Source organism: Mycetomoellerius zeteki, unplaced genomic scaffold (genome assembly GCF_001594055.1).
Source record: "Mycetomoellerius zeteki isolate Tzet28-1 unplaced genomic scaffold, Tzet1.0 scaffold47, whole genome shotgun sequence".
Lineage (NCBI taxonomy): Eukaryota > Metazoa > Arthropoda > Insecta > Hymenoptera > Formicidae > Mycetomoellerius > Mycetomoellerius zeteki.
In genome coordinates, this window is record NW_017257468.1 from 117,905 (window position 1) to 129,514 (window position 11,610).

Here is an 11,610-nt window from a genome sequence, read left to right on the forward strand (position 1 = left end):
TTTTCTCGATTTTTTGGGGGGCACGACAAACCTATAAAGTGAAAAGAAATTTTTTTCATTTTTTCAGCTGTTAGTTTAGCTAATGTAAAAATTATCAAACTCATATAAACTCAAAAAATATAGTAAGTTTTGGAAATAGAGTTTTCAAGCTTTAAAATCCTTTTTTAAATTTAAATTTTGTTCGTTTTTTTAACGAAGTTACGATTGCTCTTAATAGCAATGCAGAAAAATGGTCATTTTATTTGCACCAACCTAATATAAACAAAGTATTAATACAAATAATATGTTAACTCTCCGCCGACAACATAAATTTTTGTTAACTCTTTTATCAGCGAAACAGTCTTATTTTCGAAAAATAGAGCGAATTTTTTGTTTTGTGAATTATATAAAAATCTGAAAAAATTTTCTTGTATATATTTGTCTAAGTTTTAACAACGAATATTTGCCATCATAGAAATTGAATGGAAAGAAAATGGAAGAAATTTTTACTTATTTTCTACATATTTAAAGTTATCAATTTAAAGACACCAGTTGCCAGCGGAAGATTAAGTACATATCGAGTATTTGAGAGCAACCTACCAGTCTGTGAAAGAGGTATACCCATCGGAGGCAGGGGTTGGGCTTGTTGAGTAGGTTGCTGAAGTGTACCTTGCGGTACAACTGGAGCACCTTGAGTACCGGCCAGCGGACCTGCGACATGTTGCGCACCACCGCTGACCGCACTTGTACTCGCCCTAGTCAAACTCATTGTGTTTGACGCTGCGTAATAATCTGTCAACAAATATAACGGTCCTTCAGCATAATTACGATTGTATTGGCTACTTGGTATGAAACGTGAACCGGTGGGTAACTCACAGCCGTGCTGAGTGGGCGCGTGAGCATATCCAGCGAACACATTTGGCAAAATTGGTGGAGGAGGCTGAAACGTTTGATAAAACGATTGATTTTGTGGCTGGTGCCTTTGAGGTGGACCAGAAAACTGAAAACAAACAGAGAAAATTTGTTACATTTTTATATTCGATTGGTTACATCTTAAGAAAGTGTATTTGCACAAATAAAAGACAAGTGGTGTTTAATTAATAATAAACTTATTAAGACCGTATATGTGACTGCACAAGTAAGAGTTTAATGCCTATTATGATCGAAACAGGATCTTAGATGCTCTTAAATAATTTCTATGTAAATTTATATACTTTATATGTATTATATACTGAATAGTTATTTAAAAGCCTAAGATCTAAGATCCCGTTTCGACCGTAATAGGCATTAAATTCTTACTTGATTGTTTAATTAAATAAAAATATAAATATCAATGTACCTGATGAATCGGTATTTGACTATTCATAGGATACACCGATTGTTGATGAGGCCCCGTGTGAAGACCATGGACTTGACTTTGACTTAAATACATTGCACTTGATGCTTGCACCGGTAAACCAGCCGGATGAGGGTATATAGCAGGCGGTTGCCCTCCGCCTCCACCTACCCCAGCCATCCCGACTACTGGTGTTCCACTGGCGCCTTGACCACCTCTGTGACTGAGACCTCGCGGTTGTTGCGGCCTTGGACCCGTTTGATAATGAAAGCCCTGCACAAGATTGATGAGAAATATTAATTTCACTAAATCAATTTCTTATTTTAAGTAGATAGATTATTTAAAGATACGAAAGCTGGAATGCTCAGAACGTCCCAAAAAATTTTTAATTTTATAGTTTTATTTTTTAAGTAGTATCATATTACATTTAAATTTACATTAGTTATATCCTTGAGATTAAAAAAAATGTAAAAATAAATTCAAGATTTAGACAAACTTTTTTCTTTTTTTCCAGAACAAAGTTTTAAAGAAAACTATAAGGTGCTACGGCTACCAATCCACTTAAAAATAAAAGAAAAGATTTCTTTTCGCTATTACGAGTACATACTTGAGACGCCGGTCTGTTTTGCGTCGGCACGTAAACTTGCTGCAAAGACGGTTGCTGCGTCTGTAAGTGGGCCTGTTTTCCCATTTCCTGAGGCGATGGTGTATGCACAGGTGGTGTCGTAGTAGGCGCTGGACCTTGCGGCGGTTGCGACTGCACTCCAGGTGTCGGTGCCTGCGAGGGTGCTTGTCCTCCAGCGGGACCTCCTGGCGGTATACCCGCTGCAGATTGTCCTATCGTCTGTATACCGCCGAGCGGCGGGGGCCCTCTACCCGTAGGTACTCCTACATTACTCGCGGCGTTTCCACCCACCTGGCTCCCTGGCTGGGCGCTGTAGTTTCCATGAAACTCCGATCCTGGAAACAAAATTTGCAACTTAGTCAACATGTCTATATTTGTACAACAATTACATAATCATCTAATTCATACGCGAGTCGCTATCTGAAAATGTGCAGATCACGACTAACTGTTTATTCACGTTTTATAGTACGATAAAATACGTGTGGCATATAAAAGAGCAACTCACAAGGTCAGTATTACCCTCACGATACAAAAACTTATTTTTCATGGCACATTTTCATCTTATATAATTTATTTTTATTTAAATCTTTCGTAAAGTTGTAACAGGTTGCATAGATATAGTTCTCGACCTTCAATATATAAAATATACAACAAATACAATAAATATTATTATTACATAAAATAAAAACATGGCGTGTATAAAATAGAACAAAATAAATTACTTCTCTTGTCATTAAAATTTATGTCTTCCGTATAAACATCTTTTATCAAGCAAATGTTATCGCTTCGACCATCGACGCGAGATGCATATACCGGAAACAGAAATGAATCATTATATACGTTTAGACTGATTAATTTCGTTACAGCTAAACATGACATATTTTGTTCGGCTAAAAATTGAGAAGTAAAGCCTCTAATCATAGTACATAGAAAAACTTAAACAGTAAGGAAATCGACATATTGGATTACTACTGCTTACGTTATGGCCTCTCCATTGTGATAGACTAATTCGCTTACTGCTTACGTTTTATTGCTCAAGTTTTCTTGTGTGCCATGGCTTTAATGAGCTTTCCACAATAAGCTTAAAATCCTAAACTTTAAGTCTTGAGCCGTAAGAAGTTGATCAATCATAGTCGATTATTCTTCTCACATTTGACTGTGACTGTTCAATTTCTTACAACTTAAGACTTAAAGCTTATTAAGTAACTTATTGTAGAACGTGCGTAAGGGGCACAGCCTCTTACATAATACGTTATGCATAAGAAAATCAACCAATCAGATTTTTTTATTTCGTGGAAAGGAAGGATTGGTTCATTTTCCTATGCATTATGCAAGACTCTGTGCTCCCACCCTAATGTACAATTGAAAAGCACAGGCAATAGAAACAGAGAATAACAGATTTTAACCTATCAAAAGTGTGTTCTGAGAAACACACAGTATTCTGATAGATTAAAATCTGTTATTTCCTGTTTCTATTGCCACTTTTCAATTATGTCTCAAATCTAACTCGCATACGTCAATATATGTATATACCATATAATAAAAAGAGGGAGATAAATTCGTTTATTCATCTCTAGAAAATGTAAAATCATCGATGCATAACAATAATTGTCGGTTTCGTAAACAGAACAGTAAAATACATGTAAAAAAAAAAAAGCAAAATGCGTCGTATAACAAAACCAAAAATAATTCGCAATAATCTTAAAACTTCATCTCTGAAAGAAATTTTTTAATAAAGTAAGACGAATCGCACAAGAAAAGTATATTCCAAGTTCTTACGAATTAATGAGATACAAGGCGTTAACGCTTACGTAGCATAGATAAGTGGGGTACGGAGAAGCACCCGAAACACGTCGCGTTCAATTTCGATAATGTCCGCTTGACACCTTCGCCTTCGTCCCACTCCGTTTCCACGTTGTAACCAATTAGTAATTACTCGTGAAAGACGAATACGTGCGACTTGCCACCGTTGCACGAAACCGTTGACGTCAACCGTTCCCCGTCGGATTATCAAGATAATCCCGCGGGTAAATCCCGCGGAGAAGATCGTCGGTCGAATTCCTCTGGCGCGAGGAGGAGAAGTTCTATCCGTCGAACGGACGTTTCCCCATTTTCTCCGACGTCAAATCAAGGCACGGAAGGCAGGAGAGAAACGGACAGTTCGAAGTCGAGGAAAAATATGGGATCGTTCCCCCCCATACGTCACGTAGCTCGCCCGTTGCGGTATCGTCCGCGTAGATCCGTTCCTGATGCGGGCCGCGCGGGTCCGCGCGACGATCCTCCGGACGACGGCCGTGCCGTTACGACGAAAGCGTAACGCCGAGACAACGTGAGACGAACGTGGACAAACGCACCGACGGCCCGACCTCGCGGACAGCCATGTTGCCAGTTGCACATGTGGGCAGGGACCGGGGCGCAGCGCTGCCATCTGTGGCATCGCCGCGGCATCGATTCGCCGCCGTTCAGGAGCGACCCCGCCGGAAATGCGCGCCACTCCGCTACTCTCCGAGGCTGCTCCGACACGCGTTTCCTACACCTTGCGTTATTCACGCTTCGATCCAAATCGAAGCGACTTGGATCGTACGAACGAGCGGACGTCAATCCCGCAAACCGAAAATCCCGAACGGAATGCGTTCTCTTTATTATCCTAATATTAACTGATTCCTAAAATAGGTTTTAATAAACTAATTTTAATCTAACCTCATTAGTTGTTTGTTTGTTTGTTTGACTTTTCTCTACCAATTTCATTACATTTGCATTGTAATTTTCAGCTAGGAAATTGAGATTATTCCTGAAACAGTTTTACATCAAAGGATAAAGATTATGGCACATAAAAAAACTGGAGCAATGAACAAATCAACATTTTATAATTTACTGTTTATTAGATTTTTGTTTTATGTGTTCTGTGATTGGCGAATTCGCTTACTGCTTATGTTTTATTGCCTAAGTGATCAAATATTCTCATATTTAACTGTGAATCAATTCCTACAACTATGGTTACGTAATTATTGTAAAATGACTAATGAGCTTTACGTTGTTTTATGTACTATAAGATAAGCCTTAAAGAACCTACAATGGGAGTTAATCTTGGTTTATGATTTACTTTTTAGCTTTTTTTAGTTCTAAGAATTAGAAAAGGATAAAGAGTGAATTAAACCGAGATTAAAGTTAATCTACATATGTAGAAATGGGCGTAAATTGTAAGCCGTAAGAAATCGACCAATCACAGTCGAATATGAGGAGAATAATCGACTACGATCGATCGATTTCTTACAGCTTACAAACTTACTCCCATTATAGACGAACCATAAAAGTTTTCGAGAGAAGCGCCGCAAAGTATTCGTGTCATTTGGCGACAACAAACATCAAATTTTTCACACGATACGAGATACATTTTCTCCTGCATCTCGCGATGGGATCGCGAATCAAAAACCACGTAGTAAGATGAGGGATCTCGTGACGTAAAATCTGTTCTTTGAAACTCTCAAAAATTAATTGCTCTTAAAATGGGATAAATATATACTATATTCGGGCGCCGAAGAGAGAGAGAAGTCGAAGATACCGAGTGCAAAAAGTGCAAGTAACGCGAACAGACCTAGGAACGCATCCCCGCGCGGAGTACCGAGTCGCGATTGAGAGCCGAGAGGGAAGGAGAACGGGGCCTAGGGTACGCACAATCTGGAATGCAGAGTGCCGCGCCTGGCCTCGCCATACGTCATTTCCGCAGATGAATGACGTATGCAGGTCTCACACCCCACCCACCGAATCGCCGATCCCCTCGGCGTCGCCGGACGATGCGCCGCGTCACGCCGGGCTCGACGCAACGGCGTGTACCGTGTGGCGCGCAACGATTCTAAATAGACTGACTCCGGATAACGTTAACGAGCCTTAAACACGCCGATCGGAAGCGCTACGGCACTGCGCGAATGCGGAACGCCTGGAGAGCCGCGAGAGTGGAAGCCGAGGAGGGTTAAGTTAGGTTAGGGTTAACCTCGCCGCTCGGGAAGCCACGTGGCGCGCGCGCGGCATCGATATTATCAGGGAAACGAGAGAACGAGAGAGAGAGAGAGAGAGAGAGAGATCGACCGTGGAAACGTTGCTCTTCGTAAAGCCTCGTGTGTCCACGATGCCATATAAATCACTCCGAGATCTCGAATGGAGAAAAAAAATTAATGAATCACATTTGAACGATTCAGCTAATTGATTGGTCGATGCTCCCTCCATCTGACATTTCGGAAGAATTTCTAGTATTGTGGAAATAAAAAGTCTGTTCCTTGCAGCCGAACGTCTTACACACTTTTTCTTTTTTCTTTTTTCCTTTAAAAAGATTCTCTTCACGTTGAAGAAAAAAGAAAGATGACTGTACAAGAAGTTTAGTTAAAAAGAATAAGCCACATCACAAACAAAGTTCGACAAAGTTAAATGAGTTGAATCCGAAAGAATATAAAAAATATGTAAAAAGACAAGGAGGTCGTTAATAAGCCTCAGTCCTATTTTCTTTAGAACTTGGACAGTTCATCCTTTTTCTTTAATGTAAAAAGAAAAGGATTCTCTTTAGGTTAAAGAAGAGAAAAAAAAAGAAGGACTGTGCAAGAAGCTCAGCAAAAAAGAAGGCCTAAGGCTCATTTGCAACGAGATTACCGACCTTCCTGTCTTTACATATTTTTTTCTGTTCTCTCGCGGGATACAATTCATTCAAGCCTCAAGTCGAACCTTTTTTTCATGAAATCAGAGGGCGTGTTCTTGTCCGAGTATTGCATCATCTTCGACACAAATGTGTTCTATCTTTGATACTCAATGGAATGTTAAGAAAGGTAAAACGATATTTGTCTCGATTTGTATCACTATAATAAATAATAATATAAATGGAAAGCATCTTAAGTTTCGTGTGCCACGGTCCTTAATTTCTTGGCTGGCCGGAGTTTGTCTAGGCGGTGCCATTAAAGATTTTAAGAAGAAAGACCTCGCGAATGTAACAAACGGACGACCGACGATCGATGTCACACGGTAATGAATGATATCGTAGAGTCGCGAGACGGAAGCTCGCCGTAGATCGATTTGTCGAGGATTGTCTTCGCGCCATTAATTACTTTACCCAAAATTCGATCATTAAATCATCCCGAAGGCTGTTTCCTTCGCAATCAGAATATTAAAAAGAAAATTTTACCTTGGAATTTAACGCGTCAAGTTCGTGACCGAACACGTCAATAATGTGCGATAAGACGAGTGTTTCGAAAGGCCCAAATTATGTTCCGGCTTATCGTGGATATTTACATTTACCAATGCCGTATTTCAACGTGAGAGAGAGAGAGAGAGAGAGAGAGAGAGGAGAGAAGAACGAAATGGAACGGGACGTATCGCACGAAAGGAAAGGATCGAACGTACCTTCACGACGGCACAAGGTGGAAAGCGTTTTATCGATTGACCTATATCGTGAATTGTCTAAAGCGCCGTCCAGGGGCGCTAAGAACTAACCTAAATAGCAAGCCACCCCCGATATATCGATATCCGCATACCAGGAAAAACGCCCGGCCGTGTTCGATAAAAAGAATTTGAATAAATCTCCACTCGGTGCATTTCAGCTCGTCATCCGCCCAGAATGTTTTTCCTCGAGAGACGATTCGAGACTCCGATCACTCGACGAAGAGCACGGATAACGATAAAATAATAATTATAAAAATGTTGCATTCTCTACAGGAAACTGGTCTTATTTCTACGCGGAAAGAGCAATTTTGCCGAAGGATCTAAACTACGCTGAAAAAAATGCATGTAATTTTACATGGGAATTAAATGTTCATCACTGGAAAATTGTCTAAGTATGATTGGAAATTTACAATTTCCAGTAAATTTCCAATATTTATGTAATATTTAGATAATTTTCCAGTCATATACATGTAATTTCCATGTAAAATTACATGCATTTTTTTCAGTGTAGATACAAATCTGAAAATAATGTCCCTGAACTATCAAAATAATTAGGTAGGACGACAAAATTTAATTGCTAGAATATCATAACATTCTGGAGCATTGCTCGTCATGCTTAATATTTCTATAAAATTATTTTGATGATCCAGTTGAATTATTTTCAGATTTGTATCTAGCTAAATCTTTAACAAAATTGCTCTTTCCGTATATCGTTTCTACAATGTACAAGGGCGTATGCAAAGAAAGGTAGAAAAGGGCGCTTGTTCTCCTCCCTGCCCTCCCTAAATTTTAGCAGAAAAGAACAAATAACAAAAATCATTTAAACGATGAAAAATTGAACGCTCATCGCCTAATTTGTAGCTCATGCCCGTTTTTATCAATGTAAATTAACTTTAATCTCGATTCAATTTACTCTTCCTCTTTTTCTCATTTTTAGAACCAAGATTAAATTTAAACTAAATTGATAAAAACGGGCATCACACATTATTAAAAAAGTTCGTTGGGGAGACTCTCACCTCCAAGGCTGGTTTTAATACATATAAATATTTCACTAAGTTTTGTGAAGATAAATTCTTATCTCTCTCTCCTTCAACTGAAATTCTAGGTACGCCTATGTCAATGCAGTTCAACTTTAATCCCGGTTCAACCAACTCTTCATCCTTTTCTAGTTCTAAAAATTAGAAAAAGTGGAACCGAGATTAAATTTAATCTACATTGATAGAAACGGGGCATAAGCGAAGTTTCCACAAAACCAACGGGATTAAAATCGATATTGAAAGCTTCGTACGTGTTAGAGCTTCATACATGTTAAATACGTCATCGTTTTAGCGTGACAGCGGCATTGTACCCATCCTCGCGAAGGGAAGGGAGGAGGAAGAGGAGAGAAAGGCACGACGGACTCGAACCCGTGCGTCTGCAAATAGACACGAATGATTCGACTCTTGACAGATAGGTCACCGGGTCAGATTAACTACCCCCGGTGAGCTCGAAAATAACGCGTCTCGCATCATTCCGCTCCGTGATTGCGCTGATATATTCGGCCGTGTTGGTCGCGCGTGATAGAAAAAAAAAAAAGCAGGAAAGGTTCAACGATCGCGATGCGACAGACCGAGAGCCATCTCTCGAAATTACGTTAGCGCAGGTCGTATCGCGCGACAGAGTCAAGGACGAATTCTACGAGAGAGAACGTTGGAAATAGTAAATAAATATATGAACAATAAGCAGAGAAGCGAAAGACTGTGCTACCATCGTCGGTCGCGGGTTTTCATGTCCACGATGGAGCAAGCCAATGGCTGCGCATTTTTTTTTTTGCACGGCATTCTATATGGAAGCTCATTCGAAAAGGATGGTTTTGTTAAAGTATCTTTATAATATATTTCGAAAATTCGACTGCGAGTTTGAACCGATCTGGGTTGGATTAACGACGTCGCATGCTTTATTATTGATAAATTATATATTATTGACGTCATTAATCCAACCCAGGTCGGTTCCAAGTCATTGTAGTCGAAAATACGCTATAAAAATTTTGCTAGAAATCTGAAAAATAATTTTGTTGGAACGCCAAAATAATTATGTGGGGATCTGGAAACTAATTGCTAGAATGTCGAAACTCTTTTGGGATTCCTATGTAATTATTCTGATAATCCAACAAAATTATTTTCTCAAAGCTGGGATCTATCTAAATTTTTTAGATACTTCAAAGTCGTTCCTTTCGTGCGTGAATCTGAGCGTGCAAAATGAAATCACGCTGCGTTAGGCTCGTATCTGAGGACTACGTACTTGAGATTAAGACTGCAAATTGGAAATTAGAATTCAATTTAGGATAAAGCGTGTCAGGATTAAAATTATCCGATTGGCCGAATTCTACTCTCCAATTCGCAGTCCTCGATCTTCAATGCATAGCCCGATATGAACTACCGACAGAAATCAGACGTGAAGCTATTCGATGCGTTGCAAGGCAAAAGCAAGCGTGAATCAAATAAGCTCGAATTAAAATAAGATCGAACTACGCGTCATATAGATGCTTTGAACCGAGTATTCGAACGTCTCACTTTACGCCGTGTTATCGTTCACGGCGTTGTTCGCATTATCAGCAATCAGCGTGTACACGCAGTCCAATATTTAAAATACGCACTTGCTATAATCAAAGTGAATTCTCACGATACAAAGAACCCTCATAAATTAATTACGTTAATCCTTTCAAATTATATTAATCGAGTTATATATTAATTATATTAAACCTTTCAAGGATTTGAGCAACTTTTGCTCCATCTATTTTGAATAGAAAATGCGTATGATTTTTTAGACTAATTTAATTATTAAACTAATTGAATTTGTTTTCTTTTCAATGTGATTTGCAGTATTTTCTTTAGTTAAGTATAGATTTAATATTGTAGAAACAATACGTCTACAACACGACTGCTTGAGATTTTTAAATAATTAATATAACAACGATAATGCTGATATACGGCACTCATATTGGAATTTTAATCAATAAAATTAGCATTACACTGAAAAAAAAATATAGTCAATTTTAACAAATATTTAGTTCAATACTGCCAAATAAATATTTATTAAATATAAAGATACATTTATTTGATACAAGAAACGTTAATTTGATTTAACAATCATTCTTTTTACTGAACAAATATTTATTAAAATTGACTATATTTTTTTTTCAGTTTAGAGCCGCATAAACTCTCTCTCTTTCTTCATTAACAATTAATTGAAGTGTTGGATAGTTTAGAGACAGGATGATCAAGTTTATCGAGCGAAGGGCTTCAAGTACGATTATACATGTAGACTACCTCGCATGTAAGAAATTTGGAGTGAAAACGTTTCAATGTGGGAAAATACTCAGCAAAAACAAGTATCAATCCCAAGAGATTAGATAAACAAATCTGGCAGTGCATTCTATGAAGAGAACGGAAGTTGAAACAGCAAGGACAAGAACGACAATCGATTCAGAGCGATACACATCCGGTGTCAGACGTGCAGACAGACGACTCTTGAGATCGATGAATCGTCTTACACTGACTTTCGGTCAGCTGTTTGGCGCACATCCAGCGTACAGTCTCGCGATCGGACTACGAAGAGTGGTATCCGACTGTCGACTAAAATAATTATAGATCACTAACCATCAAGAATTATCATCGATTAACGTCGTAGACCATTAAAGTCGAGATCTCGGACGTCGTAAACTATAATCAATGGCTGCGTTCGACAGAGAAAACTAATCAGTTAGCGCTTATATAATCGGTTCCTAGATCCACTTAGATCCAGTGAAGAACCAAAGGCAAGAGCCAATCATATTGAAGAATCACTAAGCGCTAACTGATTAGTTTTCTCTGCTGAACGCAGATCTTACAATTTTCATCTCCTCTTCCCGACGAGGGAAAATGCTAAAGAAGCCATTATCTAAGCTTTAAGTCGTAAGAAATCGGCCGTGATTGGTCAATTAATTCTTACGGCTCAAAGACTGGAGGATAGACCTTTAAGAAAACCAACCAATCCAGAGTCTTATAAGTTATATTTCACGGAAAGGAAGGAAACGAAGGACTACGATCGATTGATTTTCTTATGCGTTATTCAAGACTGTGTTCCCGTCCTAAGACTCAAATCTTAGGCAATGAAATTTATCGAAATAATAGGAAGGAAACAAAAGATGAATTAAAAATCGATTCGTAAAAACGTAAAATTCGCGCGATCATCTCCGCAGGGCGTAGAGGGGGGGGGTGAGGGGAAG

General features: G+C 38.8%; 1 protein-coding gene across 5 annotated transcripts in view; it reads right to left on the bottom strand.

Moving 5' to 3' along the window:
* Nucleotides 1–11,610, bottom strand: part of Eif4g (eukaryotic translation initiation factor 4 gamma) — a 64,370-nt gene that overhangs the window by 23,423 nt on the left and 29,337 nt on the right. For 4 of the 5 annotated variants that reach the window (XM_018455039.1, XM_018455042.1, XM_018455040.1 and 1 more), the window contains exons 2-5: nucleotides 1,923–2,275; nucleotides 1,319–1,588; nucleotides 856–979; nucleotides 580–771 (exon numbers count right to left, since the gene is read on the bottom strand). In XM_018455039.1, the coding sequence (XP_018310541.1) occupies nucleotides 580–771; nucleotides 856–979; nucleotides 1,319–1,588; nucleotides 1,923–2,275 (939 nt within the window). Of the gene's footprint in view, nucleotides 1–579; nucleotides 772–855; nucleotides 980–1,318; nucleotides 1,589–1,922; nucleotides 2,276–3,751; nucleotides 3,990–11,610 lie in introns of those variants that run through there. The other variant, XM_018455041.1, reaches the window with a different exon arrangement.